The 27,340-nt window shown below is 54.6% G+C and overlaps 1 protein-coding gene across 3 annotated transcripts in view; it reads right to left on the reverse strand.

Annotated features, from left to right (window-relative positions):
• DNAI2 (dynein axonemal intermediate chain 2) overlaps positions 1 to 27,340 on the reverse strand; it is a 45,755-nt gene that overhangs the window by 14,216 nt on the left and 4,199 nt on the right. For all 3 annotated transcript variants that reach the window (XM_063617749.1, XM_055240774.2, XM_055240773.1), the window contains exons 3-8: positions 25,139 to 25,332; positions 22,007 to 22,168; positions 20,120 to 20,241; positions 13,529 to 13,671; positions 12,133 to 12,246; positions 605 to 744 (exon numbers count right to left, since the gene is read on the reverse strand). In XM_063617749.1, the coding sequence (XP_063473819.1) occupies positions 605 to 744; positions 12,133 to 12,246; positions 13,529 to 13,671; positions 20,120 to 20,241; positions 22,007 to 22,168; positions 25,139 to 25,321 (864 nt within the window). In that variant the 5' untranslated portion in view covers positions 25,322 to 25,332. The remainder of the gene's footprint in view (positions 1 to 604; positions 745 to 12,132; positions 12,247 to 13,528; positions 13,672 to 20,119; positions 20,242 to 22,006; positions 22,169 to 25,138; positions 25,333 to 27,340) is intronic.

Consider the following 27,340-nt stretch of genomic DNA (forward strand, 5'->3'; position numbering starts at 1 on the left):
GTACAGAATAGTGTGTAAAGTGTGCAAAAAGAATGAAGAAGAGAGAGGCGTGTTTCCTTGCATATGCAGAGACTAGCTCCGAAGGCAGACATAAGAGAGGAAGGGAGGGGAGGAGGTGCAGGCAGAGGTGAGAGGAAGGCATTTTCTTTTTTGCACCTTTAGATTCTGTTCCGTGGGCATGTATTATCACTACTCAACTTAAAAATAAAGTGTTAGGCCGGGCACAGTGGCTCATGCCTGTAATCCCAGCACTTTGGGAGGCCAAGGTGGGTGGATCACTTGAGGTCAGAGTTCGAGACCAGCCTGGCCAACATGGTGAAGCACCATCTCTACTAAAAATAAAAAAGTAGCCAGGCATAGTGACAGGCGCCTGTAATCCCAGCTACTTGGGAGGCTGAGGCAGGAGAATTGCTTGAACCCAGGAGGCAGAGGTTGCAGTGAACCAAGATTGCGCCATTGCAGTCCAGCCTAGGCAACAAGAGTGAAACTCCATCTCAAAATAAAATGTGTTAAAGGAAATGTCCCCAGGGGTTCTGATGGGGAACAAGGGAACAGTTACTGCCTCTCCCTTCCCTCCCCTCCCCAGTGTCTGGCTGGTGGGTACCTGCCCGTCCGTGGATGCTGAGAAGCACTCGGTGCCCGTCTTCGACTGCAGCCAGATGGTGCCATACACGGGGTCTCGGTGGCTGAATTCAATGGTGGATATCTCTGCCACCAGGCTGCCCTTTCGGGTGTCCCAGCAGGCTGGCGAGGAAGGAGATGAAGAAGGAGTGGAGGGGGGCACAGGCTTCCTTCCTTGGGGCAGGGAGCAGGGGAGAGAGGGGGGCTGCTGCTTCTGGTTTGGCAGGTATGTGGTTTTCTAGAATCAGGGCTTGGTTCAAATCAGCCTGAGTTTCCTACCAGTCCCCACAGACTCTGTGGAGAGACTCCCAGAGTGCAAGCTTCATTCAGTTCCTTGAGCCCCTCCCAGGCATTGACTCCCTACCCAACACTTGGCCCTGGGCAAGCCTCTGGGGATAGGGCAGGCATAGTGGCAGGGGAACACATGAGGGTGGTCAGGGAAGGCCTCCTAGAGGAAGTGACAGGTAGCTGAGATGGAAGATGAGCTCAGGATGGAGGGAGCCAGGAGAGAGGAGAGCCGAGTCCCTGACGCAGGGAAAAGCACATGGAAAGGCCCCACTTAGGCAAATCTCTCTGCTGCATTAGCTCATTTCCTCTTATCCTTTGTACCTCTGCTGCCTCTGTTGGAAAGAAACTCACAGAGGAGCTTTAGCCTTTACTGTGATCTGTTATTAGTGCTTTGCCAAGAAAGATGGAAAGGTTATCTGTCCTTTGTCCTGTTAGATTTAGTTTCCATTTTCCCATGAATGCACAATGAGGGCTCACCCTGTCACTCAGAGCTGTTTCTAGGAAAGGCCGTTTTGTAAAATAACAGAAGTACTTAGTTCATAAGCTTTGACTTAGTATTTCTCCAAGTCCAAGGCATTTGCCCTGAACTAAGCTGGCCCAGAAATATGTTTTCTTAGATAAGCCTGCTCAGCCAAGCACAGTGGCTCATGCTTGTAATCCTAGCACATTAGGAGGCCGAGGCAAAAGGATTGCTTGAGCCCAGGAATCCAAGAGCAGCTTGGGCAACATAGTGAGACCCTGTCTCTACAAAAAATTTAAAAGCTAGCTGGGCATGGTGGCACATGCCTATAGTCCCTGCTACTCGGGAGGCTGAGGTGGGAAAATTGCTTGAGCCTGGGAGGCTGAGGCTGCAGTGAGCCATGATTGTGCCACTGCACTCCAGCCTGGGTGACAGAGCAAGACCCTGTCTCAAAAAATAAAAATAGGCCAGGCCTGGTGGCTCACACCTGTAATCCCAGCACTTTGGGAGGCTGAGGCGGGTGGATCACTTGAGGTGAGGAGTTCAAGACCAGCCTGGCCAACATGATGAAACCTCATCTCTACTAAAAATACAAAAAGATTAACTGGGCGTGATGGCAGGCACCTGTAATCCCAGCTTCTTAGAAGGCTGAGGCATGAGAATTGCTCGCACCTGGCAGGCAAAGGTTGCAGTGAACCGAGATCACACCATTGCACTCTAGCCTGGGCAACAAAGCAAGACTGTCTCAAAAACAAAACAAAAAATAAAAATAAAAGATAAGCCTGTTCTACTTTGGCAAAGCAGTGCTCAAGGGTAGGTCCCACTGAGTCCCAGATGGCCCTAGAGGGGCCCTTCTTGGAGCAGCGGAGTGCCAGAGTCTGGGCTGGTGTGAGCTGGCATGAAAAGCCACTGAAAGAGGTTATGAATGAGTGGGTCAAGGCTCCTGAATTAATCATGGCAAACTGGCTCCGCTTCAGTCTTTTAGAGCTCTGGCACCCAGATAATTTGGCAGGGAAGTTTATGGGAGCCCGGGTCTATTCCATAATCTGAAAGTTCCCCTGGGCAGGAGGCAGCAGGTCTGAGAGGGAGATCGGGACATCAGGAAGCAGCTGACTATAGAGAGTTCAGAGGAGGAGTTTCTCAGCCATCCTGGCTCCCACTCCCAAAGAAGCAGCAAAAGTATAAGAACATACAGAGCAGGGAGGAGTGGGGAATGCTTTTTACACCCAGGGTCAAGACTGGCCTGGGTGTAGTCATGGGTTGGGTGTCTGGTGACTCCAGGGTTAGGGGAACAGAGCAGGTAGGGACATTCAGAGCCAATCCAGGCAGGTGACTTCTGATCTCACTAGAGATTTTAAAAAAGCAGTTTGGGCTGGGCTCGGTGGCTCATGCCTGTAATCCCAGCACTTTGGGAGGTCAAGGTGGGTGGATCACTTCAGGCCAGGAGTTTGAGACCAGCCTGGCCAACATGGCAAAACTCCATTTCTATTAAAAATACAAAAAGTAGCCACACGTGGTGGCATGCACCAGCCACTGGGGAGGCTGAGGCAGGAGGATCGCTTGAACCCAGGAGGCGGAGATGGCAGTGAGCTGAGATTGCACCACTGTACTCCAGCCTGGGTGACAGAGCAAGACTCTGTCTCAAAAAAAAAAAAAAAAAAAAAAAGTCTGGGCACGGTGGCTCATGCCTGTAATCCCAGCACTTTGGGAGGCCGAGGCAGGCAGATCACGAGGTCAGGAGATCAAGACCATCCTGGCTAACACAGTGAAACCCAGTCTCTACTAAAAAAAATACAAAACATTAGCTGGGCGTGGTGGTGGGCACCTGTAGTCCCAGCTACTCGGGAGGCTGAGGCAGGAGAATGGCATGAACCCGGGAGGCGGAGCTTGCAGTGAGCCAAGATCGCGACACTGCTCTACAGCCTGGGTGACAGAGCGAGACTCCGTCTCAAAGAAACAAAGAAACAAAAATCAGTTTTCCAGGTGTGCCATCAGCAAAATCCGTGAAGTAAGGACCTCCAAAAATTCTCTTCTCCATAATAGCAGTGAGAAAACTGGCAAAAATGGTCAGAATCAACTTTTTCAGAACTCTGGAAATTAGCCAGAGGCTTAGGGCAGTCGGGAGAATGTTTATTCAAGAAAAACAGCAGAATCTTGGTAAAAACAGTGGCATTTTCACTTGCCCTAGTTAAGATCGCACACTCTGCAGTTCCGTGGTGGCCTTGAAAATTCACATTCTGCACTCCTGATGAAAAACAGCAGCCTGGCACCACAAGAGGGAGCAGAATGAGGCTGGAGCTCCTTTCGAGTCTCATGCCTGAAGAATTGTCATTATCTGACCTGTCTGGTGGTTCCCTGATAAGGCTCCTCTTGCAAGGTTGGCTGTAATTGACTTGGTTCAGCCTTTGCCTGGTGTGAAAAGTCTTTTCATCAGGGTGTAATTGCAGGCAACTGACTAACTTTGCAGCTTCCTGAGGCAGTGGATAACAGGGGGGGCAAGGAATAGACCTACTGAAAAGCTTAAAAGGAAAGGCTGGGCCGGGTACAGTGGCTCACGCCTGTACTTTGGGAGGCTGAGGCAGGACTGCTTGAGGCCAGGAGTTCACAACCAACCTGGTCAACATAGCAAGACCCCGTCCCTATTTTCTTTCTTTCTCTCTCTCTTGCTCCCTCCCTCCTTCCCCCTTCCTCTCGCTCTCTCTCTCTCTCTCTCTAGAGGCAAGATCTCACTATGCTGCCCAGGCTAGTTTCAAACTCCTGAACTCAGGCGATCCTCCTGCCTCGGCTTCCCAAAGTGTTAGGATTACAGATGTGAGCCACTGTGCTCAGCCTCTATTACATTTAAACAACAAAAGTAAATAAATAAAAGGAAAAGCTGAAGCATGATGTGTCCACAGGGCTTTGAAAAGATCTGATATATTCCTGGGAGTCTAGAAGGCCACAAGCATGGATAGAGCTGTGTGTCCAGAGCTGTGTCATGCTCAGGAAAGCCGATAAAGCCCTAAACTCTTATCTCTGGCTGACCTCATCTCTGCACAGACACTAAGACAGAGTTGACAACTGCCTGGCTGAGTATATAAAGACATGCTCACACATGCACACAGAGTCCCTTAGCAGAGAAGGGGAGATTTTTTGGTGACAAATGCTTAAGGAAACCTTTGTTCAATCATTAACTAATCACTAAGCTAAGCAGACACTACAAGTGGTCACACGTGACAGAGAATACAGACTTTCCAGAACTAGCTAAGAAAATTCATTAATGAAACAAAGAACAACTACAACAAACAGCAACAACACAAACTCTGGGAGGTATGTCAATCTGATCTGCAAAGTTGCCACATTAAATCATACAAAAAGTCCCTTCCTTCCTTCCTTCCTTCCTTCCTTCCTTCCTTCCCTCCCTCCCTCCCTCCCTCCCTCCTTCCTTCCTTCCTTCCTTTCTTTCTTTCTTTCTTTCCCTCTCTGGCCCAGGCTACAATCTACTCGGCTTGCTGCTGCCCGCGCCGCGGACTGCCTGGGAGTGCCGGCGCCCGCCACCGCTGCCTGCCTTTTCTCCTTTGGATGCAGGCACGCGTTCGCCATCTTGGCCACGCTGGTCGCCAGCTCCTGACGCCGAGTGCTCTGCCCGCCTCAGCCTCCCGAGGTACTGGGACTACAGACGGAGTCTCGCTCACCCAGTGCTCGGTGTTGCCCGGGCTGGAGTGCGGTGGCGTGGTCTGGCCTCGCGGCAGCCTCTACCCCCCGGCCGCCTGCCTTGGCCTGCCAGGGTGCTGGGATTGCAGCCCCTGCCCGGGCGCCGCCCCATCTGGAAGGTGGGGAGCGCCTCTGCCCGGCCGCCCCGTCTGGGAGGTGAGGAGCACCTCTGCCTGGCCACCCCATCTGGGAAGTGAGGAGCGCCTCTGCCCGGCCACCCACCGTCTGGGAAGTGAGGAGCGCCTCTGCCCGGCCACCCATCGTCTGGGAAGTGAGGAGCGCCTCTGCCCGGCCACCATGTCTGGGAAGTGAGGAGCGCCTCTGCCCGGCCGCCCCGTCCGGGAAGAAGTGAGGAGCGCCTCTGCCCGGCCGCCCCGTCCGGGAAGAAGTGAGGAGCGCCTCTGCCCGGCCGCCCCGTCCGGGAAGAAGTGAGGAGCGCCTCTGCCCGGCCGCCCCGTCCGGGAAGAAGTGAGGAGCGCCTCTGCCCGGCCGCCCCGTCCGGGAAGAAGTGAGGAGCGCCTCTGCCCGGCCGCCCCGTCCGGGAAGAAGTGAGGAGCGCCTCTGCCCAGGCGCCCCGTCCGGGAAGAAGTGAGGAGCGCCTCTGCCCGGGCGCCCCGTCCGGGAAGAAGTGAGGAGCGCCTCTGCCCGGCCGCCCCGTCCGGGAAGAAGTGAGGAGCGCCTCTGCCCGGCCGCCCCGTCTGGGAAGTGAGGAGCGCCTCTGCCCGGCCGCCCCGTCCGGGAAGAAATGAGGAGCGCCTCTGCCCAGGCGCCCCATCTGGGAAGAAGTGAGGAGTGCCTCTGCCCGGCCGCCCCATCCGGGAAGAAGTGAGGAGCGCCTCTGCCCGGCCACCCATCGTCTGGGAAGTGAGGAGCGCCTCTGCCCGGCCACCCACCGTCTGGGAAGTGAGGAGCGCCTCTGCCCGGCCGCCCCGTCTGGGAAGTGAGGAGCGCCTCTGACCGGCCACCCACTGTCTGGGAAGTGAGGAGCGCCTCTGCCCGGCCACCCACCGTCTGGGAAGTGAGGAGCGCCTCTGCCCGGCCACCCACCATCTGGGAAGTGAGGAGCGCCACTGCCCGGCCACCCACCGTCTGGGAAGTGAGGAGCGCCTCTGCCCGGCCGCCCCGTCTGGGAAGTGAGGAGCGCCTCTGCCCGGCCACCCATCGTCTGGGAAGTGAGGAGCGCCTCTGCCCGGCCACCCATCGTCTGGGAAGTGAGGAGCACCTCTGCCCGGCCACCCTGTCTGGGAAGTGAGGAGCGCCTCTGCCCGGCCGCCCCGTCTGGGAAGTGAGGAGCGCCTCTGCCCGGCCACCCATCGTCTGGGAAGTGAGGAGCGCCTCTGCCCGGCCTCCCATCGTCTGGGAGGTGAGGAGCGCCTCTGCCCGGCCGCCCCGTCCGGGAGGAAGTGAGGAGCGCCTCTGCCCGGCCGCCCCGGCCGGGAAGAAGTGAGGAGCGCCTCTGCCCGGCCGCCCCGTCCGGGAAGAAGTGAGGAGCGCCTCTGCCCGGCTGCCCCGTCCGGGAAGAAATGAGGAGCGCCTCTGCCCGGGCGCCCCATCCGGGAAGAAGTGAGGAGCGCCTCTGCCCGGCCGCCCCATCCGGGAAGAAGTGAGGAGTGCCTCTGCCCGGCCGCCCCATCCGGGAAGAAGTGAGGAGCGCCTCTGCCCGGCCACCCATCGTCTGGGAAATGAGGAGCGCCTCTGCCCGGCCACCCACCGTCTGGGAAGTGAGGAGCGCCTCTGCCCGGCCGCCCCGTCCGGGAAGAAGTGAGGAGTGCCTCTGCCCGGCTGCCCCGTCTGGGAAGTGAGGAGCGCCTCTGCCCGGCCACCCACCGTCTGGGAAGTGAGGAGCGCCTCTGCCCGGCCGCCCCGTCTGGGAAGTGAGGAGCGCCTCTGCCCGGCCACCCATCCTCTGGGAAGCGAGGAGCGCCTCTGCCCGGCCACCCATCGTCTGGGAAGTGAGGAGCACCTCTGCCCGGCCACCCTGTCTGGGAAGTGAGGAGCGCCTCTGCCCGGCCGCCCCGTCTGGGAAGTGAGGAGCGCCTCTGCCCGGCCACCCATCGTCTGGGAAGTGAGGAGCGCCTCTGCCCGGCCTCCCATCGTCTGGGAGGTGAGGAGCGCCTCTGCCCGGCCGCCCCGTCCGGGAGGAAGTGAGGAGCGCCTCTGCCCGGCCGCCCATCGTCTGGGAAGTGAGGAGCACCTCTGCCCGGCCTCCCATCGTCTGGGAGGTGAGGAGCGCCTCTGCCCGGCCGCCCCGTCCGGGAGGAAGTGAGGAGCGCCTCTGCCCGGCCGCCCCATCCGGGAAGAAGTGAGGAGTGCGTCTGCCCGGCCGCCCCATCCGGGAAGAAGTGAGGAGCGCCTCTGCCTGGCCACCCATCGTCTGGGAAATGAGGAGCGCCTCTGCCCGGCCACCCACCGTCTGGGAAGTGAGGAGCGCCTCTGCCCGGCTGCCCCGTCCGGGAAGAAATGAGGAGCGCCTCTGCCCGGGCGCCCCATCCGGGAAGAAGTGAGGAGCGCCTCTGCCCGGCCGCCCCATCCGGGAAGAAGTGAGGAGTGCGTCTGCCCGGCCGCCCCATCCGGGAAGAAGTGAGGAGCGCCTCTGCCTGGCCACCCATTGTCTGGGAAATGAGGAGCACCTCTGCCCGGCCACCCACCGTCTGGGAAGTGAGGAGCGCCTCTGCCCGGCCGCCCCGTCCGGGAAGAAGTGAGGAGCGCCTCTGCCCGGCCACCCCGTCCGGGAAGAAGTGAGGAGCGCCTCTGCCCGGCTGCCCCGTCTGGGAAGTGAGGAGCGCCTCTGCCCGGCCACCCACCGTCTGGGAAGTGAGGAGTGCCTCTGCCCGGCCGCCCCGTCCGGGAAGAAGTGAGGAGCGCCTCTGCCCGGCCGCCCCGTCCGGGAAGAAGTGAGGAGCGCCTCTTCCCGGCCGCCCCGTCGGGAAGAAGTGAGGAGCGCCTCTGCCCGGCCGCCCCGTCTGGGAAGAAGTGAGGAGTGCCTCTGCCCGGCCGCCCCATCTGGGAGGTGAGGAGCGCCTCTGCCCGGCCACCCATCGTCTGGGAGGTGAGGAGCGCCTCTGCCCGGCCACCCGTCGTCTGGAAAGTGAGGAGCGCCTCTGCCCGGCTGCCCCATCTGGGAAGTGAGGAGTGCCTCTGCCCGGCCACCCATCATCTGGGAGGTGAGGAGCGCCTCTGCCCGGCCGCCCATCGCCTGGGAAGTGGGGAGCGCCTCTGCCCGACCACCCATCGTCTGGGAAGTGAGGAGCGCTTCTGCTCGGCCACCTATCGTCTGGGAAGAAGTGAGGAGCGTCTCTGCCTGGCCGCCCCGTCTGGGAAGTGAGGAGCCGCTCTGCCCGGCCACCCCGTGTCTGGGTAGAAGTGAGGAGCTCCTCTGCCTGGCCGCTCCGTCTGGGAGGTCTACCATGGAGGCCAGAAGCAATGTGGGGGCTGGATGTGGTGGCTCACGCCTGTGGTCCCGGCACTCTGGGGGGCGAGGCGGGTTGATCACTTCGGGCTAGGAGTTCCAGACCAGTCTGGCCAACTTGGCAAAACATGAAGAATACAACAGACAAACCAACCAACCAACTCAATGACAACAAAACAGGTCTACCCTGGAGTCATACTCTAATTTTTTCTATTTTCCTCCCTTTCTGATCCTTTATCCCACTTTCTTTTTCTTCCTCTTCCTTCTCCCTCTTCTTTGTCAAATAGAGGATTGAGTTATTATCACTGATCCATATAAAGTCCCTCTCTCATTTATTTTAACTCCCACCCCCATTTCTATTCCCCGACTTCCAATGTGCAACCTTCCTAATATGTTTGATACGCATCTTTTTGTTTGTATGTATTTTTAGAAAATGTTTATTGTTTTTGTATGCAAAAAAATTAATAAATCATACAAAAAGTATAGTTTGTAATAAAAAAATTATAAGACATGCCAAGAAATACAAATGTATGGCCCAAACACAGGAATAAAAAAGCAATAAATAGAGATTGTCCCCAAGAAGCCCAGATATTGGACTAACTAGACAAAGGCCTCACATCAGCTATGTTAAACATGTTCAAAGAACTAAAGGAAGTCACATCGAAAGAACTAAAGAAAAGCATGAGATGATATCTCACCAAATAAAAAATACAAATAGACAAAAATTATTATCATTATTATTTTTGAAGACAGAGTTTCACTTTGTTGCCCAGCCTGGAGTGCAGTGGCACAATCTCAGGTTTCCGCAACCTCTCCCTCCTGGGTTCAAGTAATTCTCTTGCCTCAGCCTCCCAAGTAGCTGAGATTGCAGGCGCACTCCACCACACCTGGCTGATTTTTTTGTTTTGTTTTGTTTTGTTTTTAGTAGAGATGGGGTTTGACCATGTTGCCCACGCTGGTCTTGAACTCCTGAGTTCAGGTAATCCACCCACCTCAGCCTCCCAAAGTGCTAGGATTACAGGCATGAGCCACCACATCTGAACAAGACAGAAATTGTTTTTAAAAGAAAGAACAAAATAGAAATTCTGGAGTCATTAACCAAAATAAAAATATAGTAGAGAAGCTGCAGGATGGCATATTTGAGCAGGCAGAAGATTCATTGAACGTGAAGATGGGTCAATTGAGATTATGTAGTCTGAGGAATAGAAAGAAAAGAGAACAAAGAAAAACAGAGTCTAAAGACCTATAGGACACCATCAAGCATGCCAACATGCATGTAATGGAAGTCACAGAAGGAGAGGAGAGAGAGAAAGGGTAGGAAAGAATATTTAAATAAATGATAGTTGTAAATATTCCATATTTGATTTTTTTTTTAAATCCACACATCCAAGAAACTCAATGAATTCCAAGTGGGTAAACTCAAAGATATCCATACCTAGAAACATTATAATCAAAGCTGAAGCCAGAGTCTCTTGAAAGCAGCAGGAGTAAAATGACTCATCACATACACGGGATCATCAATAAGATCAACAGCTGAAGTTGGGTGTGGTGGCTCATGCCTGAAATCCCAGCACTTTGGGAGGCCAAGGTGGGAGAATTGCTTGAGGCCAGGAGTTCAAGACCAGCCTGGGTAACATAGCAAGACCCCATCTCTACAAAAATTAAAAAATAAAAAAGTAGCTGGGTGTGGTGATGCGCACCTGTTGTCCCAGCTACTCAGGAGGCTGCGGTGGGAGGATTGCTTGAGCCCAGGAGTTTGAGGCTGCAGTGAGCTATGATCACGGCATGCACTCCAGCTTGGGTGACAGAGTGAGACCTTGTCTCTAAAAAAAAAGAAAAGAAAAAAAAGAAAATGATAAGGGAATTAAAATGGTACACTAGAAAATATGTGACACAAAAGAAGGAAGTTATGGAGAAAGAACAAAAAGATTTAAGACATATAGAAAAAAAGCAAAAAAGGCAGATGTAAACTTTATCAGTAATTAAATTAACGTAAACAGATTAAACTCTCCACTTAAAACCAGAGATTGACAGAATAGATTAAAAGGAAAAAACCATGATCCAGGCTGGGCGCAGTGGCTCACGCCTGTAATCCCAGCATTTTGGGAGGCCGAGGTGGGCATATCGCTTGAGGCCAGGAGTTCGAGATCAGCCTGGCCAACATGGTAAAACCTCATCTCTCCAAAAATACAAAAATTAGCTGGGCGTGGTGGCATGCACCTGTAATCCCCGCTACTCAGGAGGCTGAGGCAGGAAAATCGCTTGAACCCAGGAGGCGGAGGTTGCAGTGAGCTGAGATCATGCCACTGCACTCCAGCCTGGGTGACAGAGTAAGACTCTGTCTCAAAAAAAAAAAAGAAAAAGAAAAAAGAAAAAGAAAATGATTATAAGGGAATACTGTGAACAATTATATGTCAACAAACTAGACAACTTGATGAAATGGAAAAGTTCCTAGAAAGACAGAAACTACCAAAACCAATTAAAGAAGAAACAGAAAATGGGAAGAGGATCTATAACAAGTAAACGGACTGAATTGTAACTTTTAAGCTTCCAGTAAAGAAAATGGACCAGACGGCTTCACTGATGAGTTCTACCAAACATTTCAAGAATTAATACCAGCCAGGCATGGTGGCTCACGCCAGTAATCCCAGCACTTTGGAAGGCCAAGGAGGGAGGATCACTTGAGGTCAGGAATTTGAGACCCGTCTGGCCAACATGGTGAAACCCTAACTCTACTGAAAAAAGACAAAAATTAGCCAGGCGTGGTGGTATGAGCCTATAGTCCCAGCTACTCAGGAGGCTGAGGCAGGAGAATCACTTGAATCCGAGAGGTGGAGGCTGCAGTGAGCTGAGACTGCACCACTGCACTCCAGCCTGGGTGACAGAGCAAGACTCCATCTCAAAAAAAAAAAAAAAAAAAAAAAAGAATTAATACCAATTATTCACAAACTTCCAGAAGGGAACACTTCCCAACTCTTTCTATAAGGCCAGTATTACCCATATCTGTTAGCATGTAGGTTTCCCAGACTGCCTCTCCCAAAATGGGGCTCCCCAATGCTCTCATCATCCCTTTATGGCGGCCCCTAGTCAAATATTCTCTGATTTTACTTGAACTGTAGTTTTTAAAAACTGTTTATTTTGAGCTAATTTTAGATTTACAGTAATAACAGGAGACACTGCTGAGGTGTCAGCCAAACCTGCCTCACCCATGTCTGTTGTTGGTCAGCTGTGGGAGGCCCTCACCCCACTTAGTCTTCTATGGCCAAGCCCAGGCTGCCATGTGGGCTCTGCCCTACAGCAGCAGGATTGGCTCTGACTATGAACCTGGGTCCCGGCCAGGCTCGGTGGCTCACACCTGTAATCCCAGCACTTTGGGAGGCCCAGGTGGGTGAATTACCTGAGGTCAGGGGTGCGAGACCAGCCTGGCCAACATGACAAGACCCCGTCTCTACTAAAAATAATAAAAAAATTAGCTGGGCATGGTGGTGGGCACCTGTAATCCCAGAGACTCAGGAAGCTGAGGCAAGAGAATCGCTTGAACCCAGGAGGTGGAGGTTGCAGTGAGCTGAAATTGTTCCACTGCACTCCAGCCTGGGCAACAAGAGTGAAATTCCGTCTAAAAGAAAAGAAAAGAAAAGAAAAAGCCTGGGTGCCTCCTTACCTATTTGTCCATTGTAGCAGCCACCAAGAAGCACGTGGGAATCTTTGGGGTTGAACTCCAAGGTCATGAGTGGAGACGATGGCTTCAGAGCAAGTTCAGGCTTGCTGGGGTTTTCTATAAAGCACAAAAAAAATTATCCCACCAGGCCCGGAAAGAAAAGGACAGGATCAGCCAGTTTCACCCCTCCTGCGTGTGGGTGGCAGGGGCAAGGTGGCAGAGGGGGAAGCCTGGAAGCCCCTCCAGTCTTTCCCCAGGCTGCACCCCCTTGTCCACCTTGGCCAGAATCTGGCATTATTGACCCTAGGGGCTTTGCTAATGGTTTTTATTTTTGGTGAACAGGATTGGGGTGTGCATATGTGTGTGATAATTATATTTCTAGTCCAGTGCCCAGGTTTGGTGTCAAATGAGGTTTTGATTATAAAGTTTTTACATAAAGTCAACTCTCTGCCAGTTTCTTTGAACCAGGTCTGTGGACTGCAGATAATGATGGAGTCCACCCCATGGGGCTGCTGCCAGAACTCACTGAGCTGTTGGAGTGTTGGGCGTTAGCTCTGTGCCTGGCACCTACACGTTTATTTTAATAATGCTGACAATGAAGGGAAGCTGGAAAGCGTGAAGCCACCACCACCCTGTCCCTGCCTGTGTCTTGCCAACCCCTCTGTAGACAATAGTTTGTGCTAATAAAGGGACACGCTGCCCCTGCAGGCCATGAATTAAAGGCAAGTGTCAGGACAGATGGGAAAAAGGCACAAGTTCCATTCCGCCGCCCCTTCAGTCCCTTCTCAGTCTGCTGGGCACTCTTTCTTGTTGTTGTTGTTGAGATAGAGTCTCACTCTGTTGCCCAGGATGGAGTGCAGTGGCATGATCTTGGCTCACTGCAACCTCTGACTCCTGGGTTCAAGCGATTCTCCTGCCTCAGTCTCCCAAGTAGCTGGGATTAGAGGCACCCACCACCAAGCAAAGCTAATTTTTGTATTTTTAGTAGAGACAGGGTTTTATCATGTTAGCCAGGCTAGTCTTGAACTCCTGACTTCAGGTGATCCGGCTGCCTTGGCCTCCCAAAGTGCTGGGATTACAGGCATGGGCCACCGCACCCGGCCTGATACGCTGTTAGGAGCTAAGAATTGAGATCCCATGGGGTCGGGTCTTCATGCCTTGAACTAAGAATCTGGAATTGGAGGGGGTTTCCTGCTTCTGATTTGACTCTGCTTGGCTCTGCCTAAAATCAGACAAGGGAGGAAGGAGAAGAGTGGCTTCCTCCTCGACTGTGGGCCCTTCCCTTGAGGCACCAACCCCGTGAGTGTCCTTGACCTCCTGCCCCTCCCTCCCACTCATCCGCTTGTGATGGTCCCAGCCCTCAGCCCTCCCAGGCCACCAGGACCCCGCTGCTTCTCACCCAGGTCCCAGATGTATGAATCGCTGCTCATGCCCACAGGTGCCCGCTGAAAATCCAAGCAGGAGTATGCCACTGCCAACTTCCTGTTGCCATCGGGGTGCCAGGAAAGGTGCGTGGCAGCCCTCTTGATTTCCTGGGGGTCCCTGCAGGCGAGAGGGAAGAGAGCAGAAGGCTGGATGTGAGGCTCCCCAATTTCTCCCTTTTTTTTTTTTTTTTGTCAGATGGAGTCTTGCTCTGTCCCCCAGGCAGTGGCATAATCTCGGCTCACTGCAACCTCTGCCTCCTGGGTTCAAACGATTCTCCTGCCTCAGCCTCCCGAGTAGCTGGGATTACAGGTGCCTACCACCACACCCAGCTAATTTTTGTATTTTTAGTAGAGACAGGGTTTCACCATGTTTCCTAGGCTGGCCTCAAACTCCTGACCTCAGATGATATGCCCACCTGGGCCTCCCAAAGTGCTAAGATTATAGGCATGAGCCACCACACCCAGCCCCTCGGATGATTTCTAATGCATCACCCTGCTCGGGTGGTCCATATACGAGGTCAGAGCCCAGCAGGGCTGGAGGGCAACAGGAAGGGCAGCCTCTGCCCCACCAATGCCCTCTCCTGCACACCCCTTGCTGATAGCCATTGGCCCTGCTTGCACACCATGAGTCAGCCCTGCCTCAGAAAAGAGTCCTTTCTTGCTGTGCTGGGACTGGGCTAGGTACTTCCCAGGCCCCTAAGTCAGTTGTGGTAGTGAAATGAATTCCCCAGAGTTGGGATCTGAGGCAAGTCATTTCCAAAACCCCTTTCACTCCCCTAGTCCTGCATCACCCAGACCCAAGGTCTGACCCCTGCCCCAGGTCCAGAAGCTTCCTCTCCACATTCCCCCAGCACCTCCCGCTGCTCTATTCCAGCCTCCTGCTCATCTCCACTCATCTGATTGGATGGCCTTGCTTTTTCTTCATGGTCAAAACCAAGGCCACAGAGCACGGTCTTTCTCATTTCCACCCACTTTCCGCAACCTGTTCCACCAGACTTCTAGGCCAAGGAGTCCTTCTTCCCCAGTCCTCTCCCCATCCCTGTTCCCAAGCTCTCCTTCCTATCAGCTTCTTTTGTGCACCCTACAAAGGTGCTCTGGGGTTCCTTCCTTCCTTCCTCCCTCCCTCCCTCCCTCCCTCTCTCTCTCTCTTTCTTTCTTTCTTCTTTCCCCTCTCTGGCCCAGGCTACAATCTACTCGGCTTGCTGCTGCCCCCGCCGCAGACTGCCTGGGACTGCCGGCGCGCGCCACCGCTGCCTGCCTTTTCTCCTTTGGATGCAGGCACGCGTTCGCCATCTTGGCCACGCTGGTCGCCAGCCCCTGACGCCGAGTGCTCTGCCCGCCTCAGCCTCCCGAGGTACTGGGACTACAGACGGAGTCTCGCTCACCCAGTGCTCGGTGTTGCCCGGGCTGGAGGGCGGTGGCGTGGTCTGGCCTCGCGGCGGCCTCTACCCCCCGGCCGCCTGCCTTGGCCTGCCAGGGTGCTGGGATTGCAGCCCCTGCCCGGCCGCCGCCCCATCTGGAAGGTGGGGAGCGCCTCTGCCCGGCGGCCCCGTCTGGGAGGTGAGGAGCACCTCTGCCCGGCCACCCACCGTCTGGGAAGTGAGGAGCGCCTCTGCCCGGCCACCCACCGTCTGGGAAGTGAGGAGCGCCTCTGCCCGGCCACCCACCGTCTGGGAAGTGAGGAGCGCCTCTGCCCGGCCGCCCCGTCTGGGAAGTGAGGAGCGCCTCTGCCCGGCCACCCACCGTCTGGGAAGTGAGGAGCGCCTCTGCCCGGCCACCCACCGTCTGGGAAGTGAGGAGCACCTCTGCCCGGCCGCCCCGTCTGGGAAGTGAGGAGCGCCTCTGCCCGGCCACCCACCGTCTGGGAACTGAGTAGCGCCTCTGCCCGGCCACCCACCGTCTGGGAAGTGAGGAGCGCCTCTGCCCGGCCACCCACCGTCTGGGAAGTGAGGAGCGCCTCTGCCCGGCCACCCACCGTCTGGGAAGTGAGGAGCGCCTCTGCCCGGCCACCCACCGTCTGGGAAGTGAGGAGCGCCTCTGCCCGGCCACCCACCGTCTGGGAAGTGAGGAGCGCCTCTGCCCGGCCGCCCCGTCTGGGAAGTGAGGAGCGCCTCTGCCCGGCCGCCCCGTCTGGGAAGTGAGGAGCGCCTCTGCCCGGCCGCCCCGTCTGGGAAGTGAGGAGCGCCTCTGCCCGGCCACCCACCGTCTGGGAAGTGAGGAGCGCCTCTGCCCGGCCGCCCCGTCTGGGAAGTGAGGAGCGCCTCTGCCCGGCCACCCATCGTCTGGGAAGTGAGGAGCGCCTCTGCCCGGCCACCCATCGTCTGGGAAGTGAGGAGCGCCTCTGCCCGGCCACCCTGTCTGGGAAGTGAGGAGCGCCTCTGCCCGGCCGCCCCGTCCGGGAAGAAGTGAGGAGCGCCTCTGCCCGGCCACCCATCGTCTGGGAAGTGAGGAGCACCTCTGCCCGGCCTCCCATCGTCTGGGAGGTGAGGAGCGCCTCTACCCGGCCGCCCCGTCCGGGAGGAAGTGAGGAGCGCCTCTGCCCGGCCGCCCCGCCCGGGAAGAAGTGAGGAGCGCCTCTGCCCGGCCGCCCCGTCCGGGAAGAAGTGAGGAGCGCCTCTGCCCGGCCGCCCCGTCCGGGAAGAAGTGAGGAGCGCCTCTGCCCGGCCGCCCCCGTCTGGGAAGAAGTGAGGAGCGCCTCTGCCCGGCCGCCCCGTCTGGGAAGTGAGGAGCGCCTCTGCCCGGCCGCCCCGTCCGGGAAGAAATGAGGAGCGCCTCTGCCCGGGCGCCCCATCCGGGAAGAAGTGAGGAGCGCCTCTGCCCGGCCGCCCCATCCGGGAAGAAGTGAGGAGCGCCTCTGCCCGGCCACCCACCGTCTGGGAAGTGAGGAGCGCCTCTGCCCGGCCGCCCCGTCTGGGAAGTGAGGAGCGCCTCTGCCCGGGCGCCCCGTCCGGGAAGAAATGAGGAGCGCCTCTGCCCGGGCGCCCCATCCGGGAAGAAGTGAGGAGCGCCTCTGCCCGGCCGCCCCATCCGGGAAGAAGTGAGGAGTGCCTCTGCCCGGCCGCCCCGTCTGGGAAGTGAGGAGTGCCTCTGCCCGGCTGCCCCGTCTGGGAAGTGAGGAGCGCCTCTGCCCGGCCACCCACCGTCTGGGAAGTGAGGAGCGCCTCTGCCCGGCCACCCACCGTCTGGGAAGTGAGGAGCGCCTCTGCCCGGCCACCCACCGTCTGGGAAGTGAGGAGCGCCTCTGCCCGGCCACCCACCGTCTGGGAAGTGAGGAGCGCCTCTGCCCGGCCACCCACCGTCTGGGAAGTGAGGAGCACCTCTGCCCGGCCGCCCCATCTGGGAAGTGAGGAGCGCCTCTGCCCGGCCGCCCCATCCGGGAAGAAGTGAGGAGCGCCTCTGCCCGGGCGCCCCATCCGGGAAGAAGTGAGGAGTGCCTCTGCCCGGCTGCCCCATCCGGGAAAAAGTGAGGAGCGCCTCTGCCCGGCCACCCACCGTCTGGGAAGTGAGGAGCGCCTCTGCCCGGCCGCCCCGTCTGGGAAGTGAGGAGCACCTCTGCCCGGCCACCCACCGTCTGGGAAGTGAGGAGCGCCTCTGCCCGGCCACCCACCGTCTGGGAAGTGAGGAGCGCCTCTGCCCGGCCACCCACCGTCTGGGAAGTGAGGAGCGCCTCTGCCCGGCCACCCACCGTCTGGGAAGTGAGGAGCGCCTCTGCCCGGCCACCCACCGTCTGGGAAGTGAGGAGCACCTCTGCCCGGCCGCCCCGTCTGGGAAGTGAGGAGCGCCGCTGCCCGGCCACCCATCGTCTGGGAAGTGAGGAGCGCCTCTGCCCGGCCACCCATCGTCCGGGAAGTGAGGAGCGCCTCTGCCCGGCCACCCTGTCTGGGAAGTGAGGAGCTCCTCTGCCCGGCCGCCCCGTCTGGGAAGTGAGGAGCGCCTCTGCCCGGCCACCCATCGTCTGGGAAGTGAGGAGCGCCTCTGCCCGGCCTCCCATCGTCTGGGAGGTGAGGAGCGCCTCTGCCCGGCCGCCCCGTCCTGGAGGAAGTGAGGAGCGCCTCTGCCCGGCCGCCCCGTCCGGGAAGAAGTGAGGAGCGCCTCTGCCCGGCCGCCCCGTCCGGGAAGAAGTGAGGAACGCCTCTGCCCGGCCGCCCCGTCCGGGAAGAAGTGAGGAGCGCCTCTGCCCGGCCGCCCCGTCTGGGAGGTGAGGAGCGCCTCTGCCCGGCCACCCATCGTCTGGGAGGTGAGGAGCGCCTCTGCCCGGCCACCCATCGTCTGGGAGGTGAGGAGCGCCTCTGCCCGGCTGCCCCATATGGGAAGTGAGGAGCGCCTCTGCCCGGACACCCATCGTCTGGGAGGTGAGGAGCGCCTCTGCCCGGCCGCCCATTGTCTGGGAAGTGAGGAGCGCCTCTGCCCGGCCACCCATCTTCTGGGAAGTGGGGAGCGCCTCTGCCCGGCCACCTATCGTCTGGGAAGAAGTGAGGAGCTCCTCTGCCTGGCCGCTCCGTCTGGGAGGTCTACCACGGAGGCCAAAAGCAATGTGGGGGCTGGACGTGGTGGCTCACGCCTGTGGTCCCGGCACTCTGGGGGGCGAGGCGGGTTGATCACTTCGGGCTAGGAGTTCAAGACCAGTCTGGCCAACTTGGCGAAACATGAAGAATACAACAGACAAACCAACCAACCAACTCAATGACAACAAAACAGGTCTACCCTGGAGTCATACTCTAATTTTTTCTATTTTCCTCCCTTTCTGATCCTTTATCCCACTTTCTTTTTCTTCCTCTTCCTTCTCCCTCTTCTTTGTCAAATAGAGGATTGAGTTATTATCACTGATCCATATAAAGTCCCTCTCTCATTTATTTTAACTCCCACCCCCATTTCTATTCCCCGACTTCCCATGTGCAACCTTCCTAATATGTTTGATACGCATCTTTTTGTTTGTATGTATTTTTAGAAAATGTTTATTGTTTTTGTATGCAAAAAAAATAAAAAAAAAATGTAAAAAAAAAAAAAAAAAAGGTGCTCTGGGATGGGGTATTCCATTCCTGGGGCTGCTGCAACGAGGTCCCACAAACTGGGTGACTTCAAATAACAGAAATTGATTCTATCACAGTTCCAGATGCCGGAAGTCCAAAATCACAGATATTCTCCTCACATCAGGCATGTAAACATACATATACATATATATACACACATACACATATGCATATATTTATGCACATATACAGATGCTCCTTGACTAATGATGTTGGCTACATCTGATAAACCCCATAGTAAGTTGGAAGTAATCAGGAGCTGAAAATGCACTGAATGCAGCTAACCTACCCAGCATCACGTGGTAGTCGAGCCTACATGCCCAGAACACTTATATTAGCCTATACTTGGGCAAAATCACCTAGCAAAAAGCTTATTTTATAATAAAGAGGTGAACAGCTCATGTAATTTTCTGAATACTGTACTGAGAGTGAAAAACAGATTTGTTGTATGGCTACTTGAAGTACGGTTTCTACTGGATTTGTATTGCTTTTGCACACTTGCAAAGTCAAAAAATGGTTTAAGTTGGGGACTGCCACAAAAAGTGGCACTCTGCACACACTGTTCTGCACCGGCTTTGTTTTGGTTTGGTTTTCACATACTGAATCCTGGAAATGACTCCATATCAGCACACAAGAAGTTGCACTTCTCTTTTTTTTTTTTTTTTTTTTTTTTGAGATACAGTCTTGCTGCATTGCCCAGGCTGGAGTGCAATAGCGCCATCTCGGCTCACTGCAACTCCGCCTCCTGGGTTCAAGTGATTCTCCTGCCTCAGCATCCCGAGTAGCTGGGATTACAGGCATGTGCCACCACACCCAGTTAATTTTTGTATTTTTAGTAGAGACGGGGTTTCGCCATGTTGGCCAGGCTAGTCTCGAACTCCTGACCTCAGGTGATGCACCCACCTTGGCCTCCCAAAGTGCTAGGATTACAGATGTGAGCCACCATGCCCAGACTGCCCCGCTCGCTTTACCAGCTGCATGGCATTCCGTTGTGTGAGTGTGCCAGAACTGCTAGAACCAGTCCCCTGTGGATGGACTTAGTTCATTCTAGTCTTTGGCTGGCACACACCCTCTGCAGTAAATATCCACACCTGCGGTGATTTCACACACACACACACACACACACACACACCTGTGGGATTAATCCCTGGTGTCAAACTTCTATCCTCTGGGGTTATTCATGGACATACTCGCATGAGTGCAGGCCACGGCGGGGGCCTGTTTGCCCACAGTGCTGCTAGCTGCTCACGTTTGGTACTTGTACTTACTCTGCACTGCAGGAACACATCCCACCTGTACACAGCTTGGCAATCTCACTTTCTCTGGAGTCTGTACTCCCTTTCCATCAACCAGACCCGCCCCCAGAGCAGGGCCACTTCTCTGCTGGGCGCCTTATCACCACGTCACTTATCAAGATCAGAGCACAGAGAATGCTGCACCCAGGGCATGCAGCGACTGGCAAGGAGTTGCCTTTGGAGGCGCCCATGCATGAGGGTGACGGAGGGTGGCCAGACACCTGCCTGGCTATGGCGCTACCTGAAAACATTGATGGTTTTAGCTGAAGGGGCCTCCTCCGTCACTTCCACAGCCTCCTCCTCGTTGAAATACTCCTCGTAGATGTCAATGGCATTGTTCTGCTTGATGCAGTGCTCCATGATCTAGGGGGGACACATTGGAAGTTCTTCACAGTAAAGGGAGGTCCTTTCAGATTGCCCAGGCCTGCAATGGAGTCTGGGAGGGACAGAACATAGCCAGGGGCCTTTTCCCATCCACCTAACAATGTGCTTTCAATGGAGGAATTTTCAATTGGTTGTTGGGGGTAAAATAATATTACTTTTTATGTACAAAGCATAGAAATACACGCAGCGCATTAACAGATATACGGTATGTCTATAGCATTAACATTTGATGGGCTGGGTGCGGTGGCTCATGCCTGTAATCCCAGCACTTTGGGAGGCCGAAGTGGGCGGATCACTTGAGGCCAGGAGTTTGAGACGAGCCCAACCAACATGGTGAAACCCCATCTCTACCAAAAATACAAAAGAAAATTAGCCCGGCATGGTGGCAGGCGCCTGTAATCCCAGCTACTTGGGAGGCCGAGGCAGGAGAATTGCTTGAACCCAGGAGGGGGAGATTGCAGGGACCCAAGATCACGCCACTGCACTCCAGCCTGGGTGACAGAATGAGACCCTGTCTCAACAACAACAACAACAACAACAACAACAAACATTTTATGGAGGCAGGAGGCCATTAGAAAAAACATGAGGGACAATATGAAAAAAAGGTTGAAGAACACCATGCTAGCCAAACAAAATAATAATAATAATTATTATTATTATTTTGAGACACAGTCTTCCTCTGCCACCCAGGTTAGAGTGCAGGGGTGCGATCTGGGCTCACTCTAGCTTCTGTCTCTTGGGTTCAAGCAACTCTTCTGCCTCAGCCTCCCGAGTAGCTGGGACTACAGGCATATGCCACCACACCTGGCTAATTTTTGTATTTTTAGTAGAGATGGGGTTTTGCTAAGTTGGCCAGGCTGGTCTCAAACTCCTGAGCTCGAGTGATCTGCCTGCCTCAGCCTCCCAAAGTGCTGGGATTACAGGTGTGAGCCACCAAGCCCAGCCCAAATGAAATTATTTCTCTCTCTCTCTCCTCTCTCTCTCTCTCTATATATATATATATGGCACTTATCTCCTTCTTCCTATCCTTGCAGACAGCTGGTTCCTCCACCCAGAATGCGCTCCCCTTTATTGCAAATGTCCACCAAAGGACAACCAAGCCCTGCCACTTCTTCCAGGAAGCCTTCCCTGATCCCTTCAGCAGGAGATTGACCCTCCCTCCTCATGGAATCAAAGGACAAGTCACCCTTCTCTTTCAGCATTTCTTTCTTTTTATGTTATCTGGTGATGTCTCTGTATTTGTATTTGACCTCCAATGGACTGCAATCTCTTTGGGACAGGATGTATAAGAGATTCTTTTTCTTTTAATTTAAATTTTAAATTTCTTTTTCCTTAAAACGATTTTTCTTTTTGCACTGGCAAGTATGTAGAACAATTATGTGAGATTCATTTTGCAACCTCTACTGTGCCTGGCAGAGGCTTGAAGTTCAGTCCAAATTTTTCAAATGAATGAATGATCCCTATTGGCTGCTGGGTGGGGCTCTTTGGGAGTCACCTTTGCCCAAGGTCAGACTCCTCCTAATGCCCGGTCAGCCCTTGCACCTCCCTGCCTTCCCCGTTGGCCTGCGATTGGGACCTCTGCCTGCTCCCAGACAGAAGGCTCCTTGAGGTAGCAGCTGGTCCCCTTCCCCCAGCATCCACACGAGCCTCACAGGGATGGCCAGGCACAGCTGGGGCACTGCACCCCTAGGGGAACTGCAGTGATGGATGGGGCTTTCGCAGCTGGGGCGGGAGGAAACCTTACAGAGCCGAGCTGCATGATGGCGTTAACGTAGTTCTCATCTTTCTCCACCTTCTTCCGGAAACGGATGGTCTGCTCCAGCTCCAGGGGGTTCACGTCCTTGGGCCAGCCCCCCTCGACATGGTTAACTCCCCGGGTCTCCATCTCAAACCGCTCTGTGTTGGCCTAAACAGAGAGCCGCAGTAGGGAAGACGTCACCCTGGTATACTCCCAAACCCTCGGCCACTTCTGCAATCCAGGTCCCACGCGGGCTCCCAGGGCTGGATGCTGAGGCGCCCTGGCCGAAGCCACAGTTTTTTCAGATGCAGGCTGCAACAGCGCAACCCTGTGGAGCTAAGCAGCTTTGCAACTGGTAGCTGTGGTCATGAAAATCCTGTTCTGACCTTATCTGAATTCTAATAGACCAGAGAAGCCTTTCCATCTGCTCTGTGAGAATCCAAAGAAAAGGTGAATAATCGGCCAGGCGCAGTGGCTCACGCCTGTAATCCCAGGACTTTGGGAGGCCGAGGCAAGCAGATCACGAGGTCAGGAGATCGAGACCATCCAGGCAAACACAGTGAAACCCCGTCTCTACTAAAAATACAAAACGTTAGCTGGGCGTGGTGGTGGGCTCCTGTAGTCCCAGCTACTCGGGAGGCTGAGGCAGGAGAATCACTTGAACCCAGGAGGCAGAGGTTGCAGTGAGCTGAGATCACACTGCTACACTCCAGCCTGGGCGACAGAGCGAGACTCCGTCTCAAAAAAAAAAAAAGAAAAAAGAAAAAGTGAATAGTCTTTCTTCACTCTGTCATTAACAATGCCACCCTATCATTGACAATGTCAGTGTCACAGAAATTGAATGTTAAAACTCCGAGTTTGGATTTGCTTTGCCTGTCCTCTGTAGCAGGGAGGACAGTTTTACACGTTGGTCTCGCCACTTTCCCTTCTTTCCTTTTTTTTTTTAAGAGAGGGTCTCTCACTCTGTTGCCCAGGCTGGAGTGCAGTGGCATGATCTCGACTCACTACAGCTTTTTTTTTTTTGAAACGGAGTTTCGCTCTTGTTGCCCAGGCTGGAATGCAGTGGTGCAATCTCGGCTCACTGCAACCTTCGCCTCCCGGATTCAAGTGATTCTCCTGCTTCAGGCTCCCCAGTAGCTGGGATTACAGGTGCTTGCCATCATGGCCAGCTAATTTTTGTATTTTTAGTAGAGACAGGGTTTCACCATGTTGGCCAGGCTGGTTTTGAACTCCTGACCTCAGGTGATCCACTGGCCTCAGCCTCTGGAAGTGCTGGGATTATAGGCATGAGCCACTGCGCCCAGCCAGTACAGCTTTGGCTTCTCAGGCTGAAGGGATACTCCAGCCTCAGACTCCCAAGTAGCTGGGACTACAGGCACGTAACACCACACGTGGCTAATTTTTGTTTTTGTTTTTCTTTTGTAGAGACAGTGTTTCACCATGTTGCCCAGGCTGGTATCAAACTCCTAAGCTGAAGTGATCCTCTCGCCTCTGCCTTCTTTTCACTTTATTTTTTAAAAATTATTTATTTAGTTATTTATTTTTAGACACAGGGTCTCGTTCTGTTGCCCAAGCTGGAGTGCAGTGGTGCAATCACAGCTCACTGCTGCAGTGAACTCCAGGCCATAAGCAATCCGCCCGCCTCCACCTCCCAAGGAACTGGGGCCACAGGTGCGAGCCACCACAACTGGGTAATTAAAAACAAAATGTATAGAAATGAAGTCTCACTATGTTGCCCAGGTTGGTCTGAAACTTGTGGCCTCAAGCATCCTCCCACCTTGGTCTCCCAAAGTACTGGGATTACAGGCTTGAGCCAGCACACCCAGCCCTTCCTATTTTTAAAAAATTGTGGTAAAATACGCATAACATAAAATTTACCACATAACCACTTTAAAGCATACACTGCAGCAGCGTTATTATACACAGTGCTGTGCAACCATCAACCCCACCTAGTTCCAAAACTCTTACATCACCCAGAATGGAAACCCCATCTTCATGAAGTCACTCCCATCTCCTTCCCATTTTTAAGCCAGCTTTCATGAAAGGTAAGTCTGGATCAGCACCATAGGAAAGGTTAAAACAAAACAAGTCTGGAAAAGGCAGAGCTGCTGGAAATGACAGGAGGGCCCCCAGGGTGTGGCCCACATGGTGGCCATTCTGCTTGTTGGCTACACCACGGCCACAGACCTTCTTATCCCCGAGACAGCAGTTGGTTCTGGGAGAGAAGCACCTAATTCATTTGAACTGTGAGTCACTGAAACCACCCACACCCACCTGACTCTTGGATGTGTTTTGTCCAAATCAAGTGATTTGGTTATCGTTTTATCTCAGCAGTTGTTGACCTAATTAGGGTGAATCACTTAGTTCATAGAGACAGGGAATTCTCTGGCCTCTGAACACATGACCATGACCCTCAAGATAATTTCTCTTATCGTGGAGGCCCCTCTGGCTGGAACTTTCTGTGGGACACTTCCCTTTTTTCAAGCTGGGTAGTTGCCTGTATATATGAACCTCTGCTCCCTCGGAATCTCTCTCCCGGGCTGGGCACAGTGGCTCATGCCTGTATTCCCAGCACTTTGGGAGGCCAAGGCGGGAGGACCACTTGGGCCCAGGAGCTTGAGACCAGCCTGGGCAACATGGCAAAACCTGGTCTCTACAAGAATTGCAAAAATTAGACAGGCTTGGTGGTGCACACCTGTAGTCCCAGCTACCAGGGAGGCTGAAGTAGGAGGATTTATTGAATTTGGGAAATGAAGGTTACAGTGAGTCGAGTTTGTGCCACCGCACTCCTGGGCGACAGAGTAAGACCCTGTTTAAAAAAAATATATCTCCCAGCTACACCAAATATCCAAAACAACTCTGGTAAGTGTCTTCGAGGTGAAACAAGAGCTCTTGGGAGAGAGAACATTGTAATTTGCACTCCCCTGACTCGAGGAAGGCTGGTGCTGGGTCTTCTTCTGACCCTAGGCACTGTGTGGAACTCAGGGGGAGCCTCTGCCCTCACTTCCAGCATCCGCATTTGGTCCACTCTAACTGGCTTTCAGGTGGACAAGGACCCCCAGAACCACTCACCTGCCCCGGGTGGCCGCCCTGCCTGGCCACACCTCACAGGCCTGGGCCCTTGGAGCAGGGACCCACCTCATGTTCCGACATGCTGACCGAGCACTGGATGCCCGTGTCCACTGGGTTCCGCTCCACGAACTGCTCAGCCAGCTCAGGGTTGGGCATGATGTCGATGTTCAGCTCGGCCTGGCGGTCTGAGAAATTGCACTGCTTCCCGAACTCGCTGCGCTTCTTGACGTACGCGTACACAATCTCCATGGTGCCGGCTGCTGGGTGGCAGAGGGAGGGTGTGGGGTGAGGGACCCCACCGGCCCCTTCCCCATCTCCACAGGTCCCACCAGGACAGCTCCAGGTTCTCAATCTGGTTGGGGCAGGAAGCAAGGAGTGGTGGGGAGATCCTAGGAATTTGTCCAGAAGCTGCATCTGCATTAAAAAAAAATCCTGAGTGCTGACTATATGCTAAGCATTACCCTGTTTAGTTATTGCAATTGCTCTCTGAGGAGGGTAATAAAAATTTTGGCCAGGCGCGGTAGCTGACAACTGTAATCCCAGCATATTGGGAGGCCAAGCCAGGTGGATCACCTGAGGTCAGGAGTTCAAGACCAGTCTGGTCGACATGGTGAAACCCCATCTCTGCAAAAATACAAAAGTTAGCCGGGCATGGTGGCGCACCTGTAATCCCAACTACTCGGGAGTCTGAGGTGGGAGAATCGCTTGAACCCGGGAGGAGAAGGTTGCAGTGAGCCGAGATCACACCAATGCACTCCAGCATGGGTGACAGAGCAAGACTCTGTCTCAAAAAAATAAAATAACCACTTTCTTTGAAGGCGTTTGATGCTTAGATGTCCTCAGTGACTTGCCCAAGGTCCTATAGCTAATACATGCTGCAGCTGGCCTGCCCCGATTCCAAAGCTCTTACCCACCAAATGATACAGTTTTTGTCTTTTGTTTTTAGAGGGTTTTTTTTGGTTTTTTTTTTTTTTTTTTTTGAGACAAAGACTTGTTTTGTCACACAGGCTGGAGTGCAGTAGTGTGCTCACAGCTCACTGCAGCCTCAACCCCTGGGCTCAAGTGATCCTCCCACCTCAGCCTCCCAAGTAGCTGGGACCACAGGTGTGCAGCACCATGCCTGGCTAAGATTTGTATTGTTTTGTAGAGATGGGGTCTTGCCATTTTGCCCAGGCTGGTCTTGAACTTCTGGGCTCAAGTGATCCACCTGCCTCAGCCTCCCAAAGTGCTGGGATTACAGGTATGAGCCATCGCACCTGGTACAATACAGTTTTTACTGAATCAGTGTTTATTGACAGGGCAGCAGGAAATATTGATGGTGATGATGTTGGACTAAATTCCCTGCCATGCTGGGCATGAAACACACAGGACACAGATTTGAGACCCCTGGGCCTCTTCTTGAACCCCTCCTCCCCAACCCAATGACCCAACTCCCCACCCAATTGTCCAAAAGGCTCATTGGTTGCCAGACTCTGGCCTCCACCACTGTCCAGGTGCCACCCTGGAAATCTCTTCCCTCCAACCAGGACAGAGCTGAGAGTCCACCCCAGAGAGAAAGCCAGGGGCTTCCCCAACAGGCGGGACACGGAGGCCTTCGGAAAAGCCTCTGACGTGTGCTACTGGTCATGGGACACAGCAGGGAATTGGGAAGCGGGCTGGGCTGGGCCCTGACTTCAAGTTCTGGGCCTGCTGTCACCAGCTGCGTGACCTGGGCAGGGCCACTTAGTCTTTCCGAGACCTGACCCACCCACAGGATGCTGAGAAGTGAAATGAAAGTGCTCCAGCAGCGTCAGAGGTGGGGTTCACAGGCCACGCAAGGAAGGGTTTCTCAATGATGCTGATTAGAAGTTGTAAAAATGCAATGGGCTGGGCCATTCCCACATATTGCCCTTGACCTTTCTGACCCCTCCATGACATCACTAGACTCCACTGGGTCTGAGGGCTTGCTCAGTGAGTTCAATGGTTGGCCCTTTGACCTGTGTGACTGCCATGTCACACCATGGCGTTAGCAGAGATATCCATCTGCTAGCCACCTGGACTTTCAGAAATTGTGCCTCTGATAGCAAGTTCCCAGGGGCTCAGATTGTGGATCTGTGCAAGGCTCCTGGGGTTGCATTGAGCCCTAGGACAAAAGATATGGATGAGTGGCGGGTGCTGGTGTGGGGAAGATAAACTGAAGGAGAGCTTGCCTTGGTAGATTTACAACCAAACGCCTTTCAACGCCCAAGAGATTAGGTGAGCAGGCCGGGCATTTTGGCTCATGCCTAT

This window comes from Symphalangus syndactylus, chromosome 14 (genome assembly GCF_028878055.3).
Source record: "Symphalangus syndactylus isolate Jambi chromosome 14, NHGRI_mSymSyn1-v2.1_pri, whole genome shotgun sequence".
NCBI lineage: Eukaryota > Metazoa > Chordata > Mammalia > Primates > Hylobatidae > Symphalangus > Symphalangus syndactylus.